Here is a 15,976-nt window from a genome sequence, read left to right as displayed (position 1 = left end):
GTGTTGTTTGGTTTATGCTGCATTACAGCGCCACCCCATGAGCAGAAGCTCAATTGCGTCTAACTGATCTGTGCACGGGTTGAGAAGTGAAACTCTTCATCGAGCCAAAGTTTAAAAACAACAATTTTAACACATGCTTATTCCTAACACCAACAGTGACAATTTTACATAAATTAAAAATAAAACACTACACGCTAAAACAACATAAAAGAGCAGTGGGTGGTCAACATTCATCTACAAACGTGTTCAAAGAACATGCAGGTATGTGGCTCATCGAGACTTGAATGAGTCTCCGTCTTTTTTCTCTCCTTTTGTTCACTAGTGTTCTTGAATTCACTTCCGTGATTTAAAAAAAAAGAAAAAAACGTGTGAGATGCTCATAAAGTCAATGTTGCAGTGTTGAGGGAGCAGCGCCCCCTAGCAGGTGGAGGTCTGCAGTGACGCGGTCAAGCCCAGATACTCGTGGTTCTGAGCGGTGGACAGATCGTCGGGCGGCTCAGGCCTGGGCAGGAAGTCGGCCCGGTAGTCGGGGTTGTCCAGGCTGGCGGCGCGGGGCAGCGAGTTTTGTGCTGTGTTCAAGTATTCGGGTCCCTCTTGGACTCGGGGGCGGAACTTTCCGTTTTCATGCGGGAAGGGTGGCAAGGCGGCTCCCGAAAATGGACTGGAGTCTTCGTAGTTGGGGTTGTGGAAGTCTGAACGCCCGCTACTGCCGCCGCCCTCAGCCTGGTTCACATATTCTGCGGCAAACATTTGTTCAAAACGTTGGTCAAAGCGCAAATCACCTTTCCATCAACTCAAATGCCAATAATTTGTTCCAAAACCCGCAAAAAAAAAGTTTTACCGTGTCCAGCTGGGTGGTATTTGTCGAGCATGTTTCCAGTGGGGTCGCTGATGTAGCGCATGGCGACACTGTTGGCTCGCACAGGATGAGCCTGCGGACGCACAAAAGGAGGCGTTCACAGCCGCGTCATGGCGCCATACGACGGAAAAGAAAAGTCCATACCGCGGCGCCGCAGGGATGGTCGCTATGGTTACCGGAGCCTTTGTAGGGTAACAGGTACTCCTCGGCGTCCACCACGTCATCGGCGTCGTCCGAGCTGAGCAGGCGCGAGTACAACCTGCTGTCGGACGGGCTGGGCGGCTCGCACTGGTAGATAAAATGAAAAAAAAAAAAAAAACTGACTTGAGATACGAGTGCTGTATGGTGGCAGTGAACTCAATTTAAAGCTCTTGGGAAAGTACACTTAGCTTAATGCTAACACATAAGGCAAAATGTCATTTACATGCTACCAGAAAGTGTTTCATTCTTGACATTCCATTTAATGAGATTACAGTTTTGTTTTTATGAAGTATAATATAAAAGAGTGTGTTTTTGTTCCTTACTGAAAAACATTTTGCAGGCATTTCCATGATTTGAGATAGGAGTGTTTTGCTTCGTCACAGAACAAATTGAATATGTAACTCAAAGCACCACTGTACTAATATCGGCATTTCTAAACATTCATGGTGGTCCGTATCCCTCGCTAACAGCAAAGGTTGACTTATCTAGGCTAATGGCTAAGGCTAAGGCTAAAGCTAACCTACCTGCAGGACCAGGTACCTGCTGGGGTCCCGCGCCATCATGGAGAACTCCACGATAAGTTCCCGGAAGCTCGGCCGACTGGACGGGTCGATCATCCAACCTGAGGACATCCAAAACGCACATCCCATCAAGTTTCCGCCTAGCAGTGTTGGCAAGTAATCGAGTATAAATACTTTGTTACCGGACTTTGCTTTTTTATTCCCCAGGTGATTCAGGTTCTTTCTGACCACTTTTAACGTGTCCTCGCTACTTTTGAAAAACGATCATCTATGAACATTCTACTCCTTCATCAAAACGGGCTTGGCAGGTGACCTCACATGAGGTGAGAAAAAAAAAATTAAAGATGGAGGACCCAAACTGCACAAAACTTGCGACTTCAGTTGCTTGAGAACAAGTCGTGGTGACAGATAGTCGTCCATTGCTTGAGCTCTCCATGCAAGCCCGTGAGACTTCTTTGTTCGCTGACCCGCTCACTTGATCATTGAAAGGCAGTTAGCAACGGCGGACTCCAACCCAAGACACGCTTAGGACCGCCCCCCTCATTTGAATAACATTTTGTTCTGACAGAGCGTCTGCAGCATGAAATAAATAAATGTGAGAGCGGAGCATTTTTATTTATTGATATTTAATTCTATTTATACATTTGTTTTTGTATTTATTTTCACATTTATTTTTATATTTATTTATATTTTTGGAATCTCGTTTTTTTTTTTTTTATTTTTTTATGGTAATGTGTATACATATATATTTTTGGAGTGTTTTTATTGACATTTATATATATTTTTTTATCATTAAATTTTATTTTTTATATCAGTTTTTATTTTTACTATTATTTATTTATTACTTTTATAGGTATATACATATATATATATCCACAAACATATATATATATATATATATATATATATATATATATATATATATATAAAAAAAAATTTTGCCATTTATATTTATTTTTTGTATTTCATTTTAGATTTTTTTTTTTATATCCAATTTTATTTTCACTTTTATTAATTAATTTATTCATTTATTTATTTTAAATGTTGGCAGTTTTGGTCCTCCGTAAACATGAAATTGAAATACCGTGCTTTATAAAAAACACAAGTCGAGCTAATGCTAGCTAGCACTTGGTTTAAAGAAAGAAATGTGAGACCTAAGTGGGTTTTTTTCTTCTTCTTGGGATGAACACTATGTAAGTTAATAAAAGAGGAAAACTCTATTTGAAGCAGTCTTTTTTTTTTTTTACACTAATATCTGTACTTGTACTCAAATACTTTTGCCAAGCGTCCTGCTTACACTTGACCATGAGCATGTAGACGTCGATGGTGCAGATGGGCGGTTGCGGCAGGCGTTCGCCGCGCTCCAGAAGGGACGCAACCTCGCCGGCCGGGATGCCGTCGTACGGCTTGAACCCAAACGTCATCAACTCCCATGTAGTCACGCCTGTAGGGGGCGTCGGATTGATTTGATTGACATCTGGGGGAAGTCGGTTTGGGGGGGGGGGGGGGTGGACTTACCGTAACTCCAAACGTCGCTCTTGTGGGTGTACGTCCACTGGAGGATGGACTCTAAGGCCATCCACTTGATCGGAACCTGAAGAAACAGGAAGTAGAATTCACAGGTGGGGAAGGAAAAACTGGAAGTGTTAGCCTAGCTTAGCATCACACACTTTTCCTCCGTCCGCGTGGTATTCTTTCTCGTCGGCCGTCAGAAGTTTGGCGAGGCCGAAATCAGTGATCTTGACATGATTGGGCGTTTTCACCAACACGTTCCTGGCCGCCAGATCTCGATGCACCAGGTGGCGCTCTTCCAGGTAGCTCATACCCTGCCAAAAGAGTTTGTCCGTCACCCGAGGCTCTGAAGGAAAGCCGGCAGTTCGGGTAACGAGGCTGGTGCTACCTTGGCGATCTGGACGCACCAGTTGAGCAGCCACTGAGCGCCCACGCGTTCTTGGTGGTCCCGCACGTAGTCCAGCAGGCAGCCGTACGGCATCAGCTGCGTCACCAGCTGCACCCGCGACGTCAGGCAGATTCCCAGCAGGCGGCACACGTGGGGGTGTTCCACGCTCGCCATCACGTACGCCTCCTGCGAGCGAAATGGCGTCAAACGTTCGCAAACCGACTCGCTGTTTGTTTGTAGTATTGGGCCTATTGTAGCTGATTCATCTTTTTCTGTTGGGCAGTTCGTCATGATGTCACACGTAATTACAAGAGGTAAAAACTCAAGGTGACACCCAAAGCAGAGTTTCAATATAAAAAAACTTAAAAAAATTAATAAAAAAATAATTAAAACTGTTTTTTTTTTTTAAATAATATTAAATAAATAAAACTCCCAAAGCAGTTTCAATATACAAAAAAATATATATAATAATAATAATACAAATAAATCATTACAAATATATATAAATAAAAATAATAATAATAATATTAAATAAATAAAACTCCCAAAGCAGAGTTTCAATATAAAAAATATATATATAAAAAAATAATAATAATACAAATAAATCATTAAAAATATATTTAAAAATAAATAAATAATAATAATAATAAATAAATAAAACTCCCAAAGCAGAGTTTCAATAAATAAATAAAATAATTTAAAATATATTTTCAAAAAATCAAAAAAATTATTACAAAATAAAAAAACTAATAAATAATGAATAATGGCGCCCAAAGCAGAGTTTCAATATATATATATTTTTTAAATAAATAGTCAAAATGAATAAAAAAATAAAAATAAAAAAAATAATTGTTTTGTTTTTTTAATAAAATAAATAAATAAATAAAAACTCAACATGACACCCAAATTCAGCTGAGATAGGCGTCAAAGAAGCCTTCTGGCTAGCTCGCCAAAATGTATCGTGAGGTTATATACATTGTACAGTAAGAAAAAGACAGAAGAAGAAGGAAGGAAGAAGAAGAAAAGAAAGACGACATATAAGCAGAAAAAAGTCTTACGTCCAGAATTTCCTTGTTGGCTTTCGGTGATGTGGCCTCTCGGAGGACTTTAATGGCCACTGGGATCCTCACGTTCTCGCCGTCGGGGATCCACAGACCCTGAAAGGCGACAACGCTCGCTTACGCTGACTTCTAATATGCTAACGGCTAACCTGTGACATTGCTGCGTCTTACTTTGTAGACGGTTCCGAAGGCTCCGGAGCCCAGAATCCGGGTCTTTTTCAGTTCCGTCTCCTTCAGCATCCTCAGCAGTGCCTGGTTGGGGGCCTCGCCGCTGGGGGTTAACGGCTCCACCAGCTGCACACACACGCACGCACACACGCACACAACACACACACACACACACACACGCACACGTTAAATGAATTTATCACATAACAGGCTGCATGTGGAATGCCAGGCCATATTTTGCCCACCACTGCAGTACCTCTCTTTCCTGCAGGAGGCGCCGCATGGTCCGCTTCCTTTTGATTTGGCGCCGCCGCAGCAACACAAAGACGACCAGCGACAGGATGACGACGAGCAGGAGTCCGCTAACCACACCCACCGCCAGAGTGGAGTGCCGAGCAGCGCTGAGGATACAAAACCAAAAAAAAACTTTTCTTCCTGTCACATATGCCGCAAGGCGTGTCACGCATGTCGTCATCACGCTACCCGTAGCATCCCGACAGTCCCGGTCCCGTGCACCTGCACACAAACACACGCACACACGTCACATTTCAAGTCATCGTTGATTTTGTGAACGTGTTTTGGAAAGTAACCCAAATGTATTATTCGCATTACCCCTCAGTGCAGTTTTGGTGGCACGACTGGCAGCGGCCTTCGGCGTCGCCGTATTTCCAGACGGTCAAGTCGCCGTCTCCCATCACGCCGTGAGGGCAGCGCGGCACACAGTGGGGGCCATCTTGGACGTGGGCGCACCGGGAACATTGATCGGGACCCTGCACGACACACCACGCCAAGTTACACAACAGGTACAATGATGGTGATTTATTTTAAGTATTGAATATTTGCTTGGAAATGCAAAATCTTTTTTTTAATTGACAAATTTTTAATTGAAATTTTCATTTAATTAATTTATTAATAAATTTTATTTATTTATTTATTTATTCATTCATAATTTTATTATTTAAATTTGTTAACTTATTATTTCAAAAATATCCAAATTGTCCTAAAAAACATTTATGAAAAATCTACTTTTTAATTAATAAAAAAAATTCAGCTTTCTTTAAAAAAATGTTTGATTAAAGTATTGAATATTTGTTTGGAAATGCATACAAAATCAGTTGTTTTCTTATACAAACCCCCACCAAAAAAATCTTTAAAAAACGACAAAAAAATATTTAAATTTGTATTTATTTATTTATTTTAATAACTTATATTTTAAAACTATCCAACTTGTCCTCAAAAACATTTCTGAAAAAAAATTTGAAAACCAAAATTTCCCTTTCTCAACAATAATTTTTTTTAAATAATAACAATAAAAAAAAACATTCTGGGATGTTCAATATCACTTTTGTTTCAGACCGATATCAGTCCGAGTACTCAACTCTTGAGTTGTTACAGATTCTGATATCAAGAACTGATACCAATAAAATATTAAAATAAAAAATGGTGACAGATCATTTTAAACCAAGACTTACATATCCCAATATAGCATTTATCCTTAAAAGTATATGAAATTAATGCCAATTGTATATTCTTCTAATTTCAAGTTCCTGATTGCAAAACAAGATAGAGGCCATTGTTGAAATAAGGCGTGGTATCGACCTAATACCGATATCTGGTATCGGTATATGCACATACAAACTACAATTATTTTGCTTCAAAATTTGCTACTTTTTCCAGATTTTTTATTTTTTTTTATAATATACTTATTTTTCTTGAAAATATACTTCTTTTTTTTTTTAATCAGCAAAATATACAGCTTTTGTTTTTATTTAAGAAAATGCCACACCTCCACTGCCATAATTTTTTCTGTGAAGTGCTTTCATTATTTTTTTTGCCATTTAACATTTATGTACGCTAAAATGCACTCAACACGGAAACGTTTCAAAACATCAACTTTACGAGTGTGTGACCTCGGCTCGGCAAGTGGACGCGCCGTCCACGGCGAGACACTCGGGGTGACACTCCACACAGCTGCCGTTCAGCGCCACCTCCCTGGGCTCCCTGCGCACACGCGGACGGCATATCGGCAAGGGTAAGCGCGAATTTGATTGACGGCGGCAAAGTCACGACCGGTCCTACCCGCGCAGCAGGTTGCACGAGGCCACGCAGCGCCCCCTACGGTCAAAGTGTTGGCAGGAGACGCACATGGTGGGCCCGGGCCCCCAGCAGCCTTCTTGGGAGCACTGAGGGTCGCACGTGTGGTTCTGCTCTTCTGCAATGACAACCGCAACGAGGTTCATCCATTCGTTCGCGTCCTCCTTCACGTTAAACGTCAGCTCGAAATGACGACGGCGAACGCACGGCACAGTTGCGGCGATGCCACGTTTCTCAGGGTGATGTTTTGGTCAGGGGAGCGGAAGAGGCGAGTCCACTGCTCGCGATGTGTGTAGCAGAGCTGAGGGTTGTCCCTGAGGATCACCCTTCCGGCGCTGACCTCCCTCAGGGAGCGCAGACCCAGCCAGCGAAGGTTGTGGGCCCTCACCACGGCCAGGCTGTGTTGCCTGACGACACGTGAGGAGAAAGGCAGCGTCGGACGCGAGGCCTGATCGTCGCCGACTCGCCCGCGCTGGCTGCTTACGCTCGCGTGGTTCTGCCGCGGATGATCTCCAGGTTCTCAAAGACGGAGAGCGACGTCAGGTTCTCGGGCCACGCCTGGATCAGCAGGAATCCTGGAAAAGGTCAAGCTAACATGTTTTCATGCTCGTCTCCACAGAATCCGGCTAAGGCTGTGCAATTCATCGAAATGCAATTGTGATTTCAATTCATACACTCCACAATCACCGTAATCATAAACAAAAATAAAAGATTAATAACCCTATAAAGCCCGAACAAAAAATATATGAGAGAAAATTCTGATTCTTTGTAAATAGAGCTTTTATTGGTCTTTTTTTTTTTTTTAAATCAACTTCCAACAAATGACTTTTAATTTGTGTCATATTTGATACATCCGGTCAAAATTTAAATCTGTATATTAATAACTGTCAAACATATTAGTATTTTCAATAATCAGAAAGAACATTTCCGACTATTTAATTACTGATTAATAAGTGTCTCTCTCTCCTTTCCCAATTGGGCAATCTTGCAAGGTCGCTGGAAAAGCCATCAGCTGGGTGACACTGCCCTCTAATGGATTATCCGTGCAATGCATGTGTCAGATCATATACGTCAGGGTTTTAATGGGGAAAAAAACATTATACTCATCAAATAGAGAGCTCAAAATGTCTTGTATTTACTATTTAATATGATACATTTGGTTAATACTAATTTTGAGTTGTTTAAATGTATATATTTGTACCTTTTTTTATTTTAAAATGACTAATTTCATAAATCTTGTTTGGCCTAAAAGGAACTTGCATAATTATAGAAATGTATGTCTTAATATTTTTTTTACATATTTAAACATTTTCTTGTTTTGTACCAAAAAACTAATGATTGTCTTAATTGTGATTTCAATTATTACCAAATTAATCGTGATTATTATTTTCTTCAAAATGGAGCAGCCCTAAATCCGTCAAATATGCTGGCACCAGATTCGAACCGCGAACTGCCAAAATGCCCCAGACAAATTTCAGCTACCTGTGATTTCCTTGACGGTTCGGAAGTATTCCAGCTTGGCCGGGTCCATGGGCGGGATCTTGTCGTGGGCGTCTCTGCACGGACCAATCAGAAGTCGTTAGAGCAGGAAGTGACCTTCCTCCAGGATTATCTGCGTCCATTTACCGGCAGAAGTTGCAAATCCAGGTTCAGAAAGTAAAAACCCTGCCAGAGGAGCTCGTTTACCTGAAGGTTGATGATGAGCACCTGTGGCTAAAGCCAAACTGTGTTTTTACTTTCTGGACCTTGATTTGACACCTTTATACAATAAAGAATGGTACTCTAACTTAAAATCTAGAAAGTAAGAAGTATTTTTAATTAAGGTAAAACCTTTTGAAGAACTAACAAGAAGTCCAGCTGCCTCCGTTTAACTTTTTGTAGACGCTAGCAAATGCTAACCGCTAATGCTAACCGCGAATGCAAACGGCCTGCGCCTGCTTGTTGTCGTGGTTGCGGACGGACCCTTTGAAGGAGGTCTCGATGAGGAAGATGTCGCCGTTGATCTTGGTGCAATTCCGGAAGGACTCGATGTTGGAGGCGTTGATGGCGATGGTCTTAACGAGATCGCCCACGCCCACACCGTTGCACGCTGCCAGAGCACAAATACAACACTGTCTAATGCTCAGGCGGATTTTTTTGGTTTGTTTGTTTTGCTGCTCGGTACCTTTTGGACAGGCCCCCTCACAGGTCCGACATCGCTGCACGCCGTTGTCGTCCACCTCGAACATGCCGGCGCCGCACGTGCGCACGCACGAACCTCCCGTCACTACGTAGTTGCCTGCACACACACACACACAAATGTCTACAGACCGTTTGCGTCCACAGGCGCGCGCACGCGTGAGGCCGCGCCTTACGTGGACAAGCCTTGACGCAGGTGGCGCCGTAGGTGAACTTGGCGTTAGGGTTGCTGATGACTTGATGCGTCTTGAGGTCGTACAGCTTCTCGGGAGGACACGCGTCTTTGCAGGTGCCGTCGTCGTTAAACAGCCGGCACGCCTGAAAACAAAAGCGCGGTCACGTGGCGCCCCAGAGCTGAGCCGAGGACGCGGCGGCGTGGCACTGACCAGGCAGTCGGTGGCCCGCGGGCCGCTGCAGCCCGCCGCGCAGTGCTCGTTGCAGCAGTCGCTGGGTTTGGGGCCGCGGCACCTTCGGCTGCACTGCTCGGCGCACGACCATTTGGTGACTGCACCGAGAGCATCATAACATAGAAAAAAAATTCACCACTTAACACAAAAGAGCGCAATTTACATTTCTGGCAGTGTTCCCGCCCGGCCGCCCAGCAGGAGGCGTTGACGCAGGTGGGATGGCAGGGCTCGCCTGGAGAAAAGCCACGCAATCAGACAACTTGGCGGCAACGAATAAGCCGGCAACAAGGTGACGTACATTTGTGCGCAAAGTCGTCCCACTTGAAAAGCATGCTGGGATTGCTGCTTTTGTCCACCACGTCCCACCACTGGATGGAGTCGACGTTACACAGCAAAGGATTGTGGCTCATCTTCACTCCTCCTCGAAGGATCTCTGAACGGGCCATTGGACAGGTTAACTCGAAGCATCCAGAACCTTTCAGAATCTGGGTCCTACTAATCTGTATATATTACTGGATAGCTGATAGGTCAGGACTTTTTGAGGCCGCGAGGCCGCCATATTACCACTCCCAAGAAATGTTTCTCAGCATACGATTATATACATTTACAGTGTTGAAATTGGAGAACATTTGAGACAGTACTTAGTAGAAACAGCATGATTTATGATGTTTTCAATTTGTTAAACATAAACAAAAGGAATTAAGACATTTTACAACTTGCCTTAAATACATAATATAATTTATCAGCCTAATGATGTTTACACGAGGTAACTTGTATATTTTTTATTAAAGAATTATACCTCTCATTCAACAAAAGACAAATCTGCCAAATCGAATGTATATAATATTACTAATATTGCCAAATCGAATATTCGGGTGTAAGGAACTGAGCGATAAAAGAAAAAGGGGGTGTTCAAAGCAGCACATACCGTACACTTGTTTAAAAAAAAAATTGTGACGTCTGCTCGCGAGATGGGAGGGGTAAGATGGCCGCCCTTGTGGCTTCAACGGCTATCCAGTAATATATACAGATCAGTGGGTTAAATAAATACACTTAAAATCACATTTAAAATCACCTCAAAGGCTCAAACAATAAATAATTATCAAAGGCTAAAACGAAGGACATTTTCGCTATAATTATAGTTAGTTTTAGTTAGCTTTAACCATAAAATGTAGTTTGTTAGTTTTCGTTTTTTTTTTTTTAAAGCATTTTCGTTTTTATTTTATTTCGTTAACAAAACTGTTTTTGGAATTTGAGTTTTTTCATTAGTTTTCGTTAACTAAAATAACGTCGGTCCAATGGTCCTCACCGGTCAAGTTGCTGAGCTGCAGCTGCGCGAGTCCGCCAGTGTAGTTGAGCGCGGCGGCCGAGTGGTTCCGGTTGTAGTTGGACATGACCAGCAGGGCGTACTTGCCCTCGTAGAGGCTCTGACCTCGGATCAGCTTCAGGTTATGCAGCGGGATGGTCCGAGCCTCGTTCATGGCCAGCAGCACGTAACCGCCCACTTCCTGGATGGACTGAAGACAAGCCGTATGGAGGAGACACACACACACACACACACACATACACACACACTCGCCGTACACGTCGAAGTCGTGCAATGGCGCCACCTACCCGCAGGAAGGAGAGGTTCTGGTGGTCCAGAGTGTACGTAACCTCCAGGTTGTCCAGAACCACCGCGCAGTTAGTGTACATGCGCACCATGTTGTCATAGTGGTTCTCCGGCGTGCCCAACAGCGTCAGCTGGTTGCTCATCCCCTGACACACTGACACACACACACAAAAAGTCCTTCCATCATGTTGAAAAGAAAACGAGAACATCAGAAACATCCTCCGTTTTGCCGTCTTTCCACATTTGGGTTGTGCTACCTCGGCTGGCCACCAGATGGCAGTCAAGCCACTTTCACTCATTTGCTCCTGTTTTCATTTGTTTTATCTTGAATTCCTTTTGTCCGGCTCATCATGATAGTATAGTGTCGTGTCGTGTAGTTTACATTGGTCTGCGGCGTAGTGTGATTTAGTTTTGTGTATGTCAATAAAGTTTGGGGAACACTACCTTAGAGCCCAGTCAAGTGTCGCACCGCATGCTGTACTTGTGTTGTGTAGCGTGTAGCATAGCGTACGTATTGTAGTAGAGTTGTGAGTTTGTTATGTAGTGAGAGCACGACGAGGAAGTGGTTGGGTTGCTGCGTGGCAGGTTGAGCGTGAGGAATGAAATCTTTCTGGAACTTCTGCAGGATCCTCAAAGAAGACACGCCCCCCCCCAAAAAGCAGAAGATCCGCCTCAAATGTTTGCCGAGAAGAAGCGCGCAAAATACTCAACGTGGTTCAGTGGAACCGACCGGCTGAACTTCGGTCAAGGTTGGATAAACATACAAATGCATGTACACAAACACGCACATGCACGTACACACAATCGTGGGTCGAGCGAAGAATGTCCTTCAGTCTTCTATTTGCTGTTTAGCTCGACGCTAATGCTGAATGCTAACACTTTCACAGAGCGGATAATGCGCACACGCACGCGCCCAAATTCAGCATGAACGCCGCAGTCATGACAACAAGTCGTCAGGAATGTGTGTGTGTGTGCGTGTGTGTGTGCGCGCGTGTTCAATTAGCTGTAACGAGCTCGCCGCTGCTGTCAACAGACTGCCAGTGTCCACTCATGAGTGACATTCGCTCGACCTTGACTTTGCCGGTCATGCCACCTGATGACATCATCAAATCAAATTTTGTGCGTGTGCTCGCGTAAGGCTAACCTTCTCATAAACACACAAAAAAAGACAAACTTCATCACGCATTCATCTACCCGTCAGCCATTCGTGTCACACTGACCGGATTGGTCGCCTGTCAAATGAGTGACAACAACAAAATAATTGTCATGGTTTGTATGTGTGTGCGTTTTCACAGATTTTTGTTTTTTTTTTTCTTTGAAAGAAAATAGTACTCTGTAATTTACAATAACATTTTTTTAGAGGAACAACAAGATTAAATAAAATGTAAAGAATTTGTTTGTGTATCATGATTTATTGCTGCAATCCGATTCATTGTGCTGCTCCACCTGGTTTGGCCACCGGGAGGCAGTGCAGACACAAAAGAAGAAAAATAGACTTCTTCTTCTACTACTTAGTTGCTCCACTGTTTGTGTTCAACTACGCGTTGCTTCTAAAGCCACAACTATCGACGCTAACCGCTAGCATGCTAGTGGCATTTTGCATTGTTAGCATTAAGCTAAGCAGACTTCTCTTAGGCAAAACGATGCATTTTAAATCTTTGTTTTGTTTCCTTCTGTTTTTGAGTAAACTTCAGCTGGGAGAGGCAAGTTTAGTGGACTGCGCTCGTATTAAGTAGGGATGTTCGATACCACTTTTTTTTCAGACCGGTACCAGTATCAGTACTCAAGTTAAAGCAAAAAAAAAATCGCCAGAATGACGGCTCGAATCTGGAAAAGCTCATAAATCGGGTCACTCTTATCTCAAGGCGCCGCTGCATAGGGAGAGATACTATAAGATATACTAATAAAATTCAAATTGACCTTCTGCTGAATGTTAAGAGTTCACAAAGAAAACTTCATGGCCAGGTTCGAACCCTGAACCTCAGAATGTGGGCCAAATGTGGCAACCGCATGCGTGAGCGCCGCGCCGCCTGTTTGACCTTGCCTGCAGCCAAAACATCAAACGCGAGCAAATCCACAAATTCATCGATCGACACGGCTTGACTAAAGTGCGTCCATTGACTTCCTGAACGCATGTAAAGTGGCTCGCAGGTCACATGTGCGCAAAATGTCACAAAAACAACAACACAACGGCCTTGTGTGCTAATCTCTCACACGCACGCGCAAACACACACACTCACACACGCGTGTGAGGAATGTGTCAGCCAGCTGAAAACATTCACCAGCTTGATTCCCACCCAAACACACACGCACCTTTTGTGCGTTCCTGCGCACGCAGCGTTAGCATGGACGCTAACACAAAGTCAGCTGACCATTAAAATGCACATATTAAGCAGGCTAGCACGCCAGCTAACGTTTATCGCGCATGTGGGAGCCGCTCTGATTAACCGCACACTTCGTACACTTTCGCAACGTCGCGCCAGTCCCAACACGTTCGACAACACACACACACACACGCGCACAGAAAGTGTCTGCACATGTCAGTGAGAGTCTCTCAAGCTACCTGTCCGTGCTGTCATGTAAGGCTTTTACGCACACACACACACACGTGTCCCCATCTTTGTTTTTGTATTTCTGCCATTTTCCCGCTATTTTGCCGGCCACGTCCGACTTCCTGGGCGACCTCACTTGACCTTCCGTTTCAGAGTTGACATTGTGACCTTTGACCTGCGCGCCAGCAGGTTTAACATCCAGACGACGTGCGCTGACCTCCACATTCCCTGAATTCCAAAGGCAACAATCCCGCGGGCGACGACGAGGCGCTCGCTCACCTGCCGCCGCGCACGCGCACGCGCACGCGCACGCACAACTCAGCAATGCACTTCTGACTGTGTCGCCATGGTTACCATGGGACTCGGACCTTGTCTTTTCCATTCACTCACACACACTTGCGCACACTATGTGTGTATTTTCACACACGCAGACGCACGCACCCCCCCGCCAAGGTCGTTCCCATCGCGCAGAAGCTTTTCAAGGCTTGCGAGAAGCCGCTTTGGTTTTGCATCTTGGTCCAAGTGGTCACATGTACTTTTATAAGCAGTTTGGTTTTTTTTTAGATACATGTTCGAAATAAAATTGGAAGGAGAAAAAAAGTGGTTGTCGCAATATATTAGCTCCCATCATCATCCACACTGACAAACATTGAATTAACTGGTCGCCAGCCAATGTCAGGCCACGACCAATCACACCCAGGGCTGGACTGGCACAAAAAATTGGCCCTGGCATTTTGACTTTTGACCCGACTCTTGCCTAACATGTAGTTATGCCACTATCTTGCAAACCCTCAAAAAGGACGTAATTTAAAAAATAAAAAATTTATTTGAGTGTTTCCCTCCCCCCCCCATTTCAATAGGAAAGGCGATTTGAGATACGCGTGTGGCCACTGAAGAGATTCCACTCGTATCTCAGGGCATTCTGGCGTCGGAGTCGTGTTGATTTTTGCGCTAAATCGATCAGAAAATTTAAATCATCAGGTGTTTTTTTTTTTTAATTGGTCACGTCACTCAGTGTCCTAGTAGATGACGTCAGTGTTTTCAAAGCCAGACAGTGGTTGGACTTGTCAAACCCGTGCACGTAACGCGTGGCAGGTATAACAAGAAGTAAAGTGACGTGCGCGCGAGTGGCCGAGGGTGGGCCGGCCGGCGGTTACCTTTCCTGTCGGTCAGCGCGGAGCGGGCGCCCGGCGGCAAAACGACAAAAAGCACAAAAAGCGGAAAAAGACGAAGATGAACAAGAACCAAAAAGTCCGCCGCGCCTCCGCACATCTTCACGTGCACGCGCGCTCCCCTCCGCTAAAAGCCTGGCGTGGACCCGCACCACCATCAACGTGGACCGGCACAACCGGCGTGGACCTTCTTCTTTTTCTTCTTCGGACAAAAGTCCAAGGAGACGACGGCGGACGTGGACTCGCTGCGGGAACAACTTCTTCGTCTTGTCTGACAACAACCACGTTTGGTACAACCTGCGCGCGCACAAACACACGCGCACACACATTTCTCCCGCCCTCTCGCTCATTTTCTCACAGTCAGTAGTGTGCGCGCGCGCGCGCGCGTGTTTGACAGACAGCTGGCTTCTTGCCAAGTAGGAAAGTGATTAAAGACACTCATGGCAACATCGCAACGCTTGAGCTGTCACTGTTTGGATGCGCCACGGTTTGATGTGTTCATCATTTATTACATTGGCTCACTTGATTTTTTATTTATTTATTTTTTTTCCCCCCTGTGCTAGACAAAGCAAAAATAAACTGTTTATCAGGTCGAGTAATGATGAATGTGATTGATTTTACAAAAATATTTCGTAACTGTGACTTTAACGGTGACCAGTCTATTGACAGACATTGCCTATATAGCGACCAGTCCAGTCCAAGGTTTTGCCCCCACTTCTCTCAACTCACTCGAAGGAAGCTGCGTTATGAAAGGGGATTTTTTTTTAAGAAAAAGAGAAAGAAAATTTCTCTGTGGATGAGAAGACGATGAGGGACTTGACTAATGAGCCCAGACGGCTTCATCATAACGACTCGTGCGAATCTCACCATTAAGGCTTAGATAATCTTCTCGTCCACGTTCAACGCGGGCGACTGTTATTGTGTGCATGCGCGCGCGCGCGGATCAATACTGGTATAGGCAATGGTGGGAATGCTGAAAGCCTCGAGGCATTTTTGACTGTTTGCTGTGTGAAAAGTGCTCATTTAAACGCAAGCGATCAATAAAGCTTGAAAAACATTTTTTTTTTGTTGCGAATCTTTTCCCAGCTTCTTTGAGGCAACCGACGATGATGATGATGAATTTCTTCTTCTTTTTAAATATAAATTATGAATGCAGCGATGATGATCAATTGTGAAGTAAATGATGATCAATCAAGATCATTATTGAACATTTGACTCAGGTGTCGAAAGTTAAATGCAGTTAGCGAGCGC

General features: G+C 44.1%; 1 protein-coding gene across 1 annotated transcript; it reads right to left on the bottom strand.

Moving 5' to 3' along the window:
• Nucleotides 1-110: 110 nt before the first annotated feature.
• LOC147156029 (melanoma receptor tyrosine-protein kinase-like) lies at nucleotides 111-15,055 on the bottom strand. The gene is made up of 27 exons (XM_086066674.1): nucleotides 14,711-15,055; nucleotides 11,004-11,155; nucleotides 10,699-10,906; nucleotides 9,688-9,822; nucleotides 9,553-9,621; nucleotides 9,369-9,487; nucleotides 9,159-9,300; nucleotides 8,969-9,082; nucleotides 8,767-8,893; nucleotides 8,287-8,360; nucleotides 7,289-7,379; nucleotides 7,012-7,211; nucleotides 6,790-6,922; nucleotides 6,621-6,711; nucleotides 5,323-5,480; nucleotides 5,194-5,226; nucleotides 4,967-5,111; nucleotides 4,714-4,836; nucleotides 4,540-4,638; nucleotides 3,482-3,667; nucleotides 3,252-3,407; nucleotides 3,100-3,175; nucleotides 2,879-3,025; nucleotides 1,585-1,682; nucleotides 1,004-1,147; nucleotides 842-932; nucleotides 111-737 (listed from the first exon to the last, which is right to left on the bottom strand). Exons 1-27 carry the CDS (start codon nucleotides 14,823-14,825, stop codon nucleotides 418-420), a joined length of 3,546 nt encoding a protein of 1,181 aa, XP_085922800.1. The 5' UTR covers nucleotides 14,826-15,055; the 3' UTR covers nucleotides 111-417.
• Nucleotides 15,056-15,976: the final 921 nt, after the last annotated feature.

This window comes from Leptonotus elevatus, chromosome 21 (genome assembly GCF_054856555.1).
Source record: "Leptonotus elevatus isolate MCC_2025b chromosome 21, RoL_Lele_1.0, whole genome shotgun sequence".
Taxonomy (NCBI): Eukaryota; Metazoa; Chordata; class Actinopteri; order Syngnathiformes; family Syngnathidae; genus Leptonotus; species Leptonotus elevatus.
Note: the sequence above shows the minus strand (reverse complement) of the source record. Positions and strands in the feature narration are given on the sequence as shown.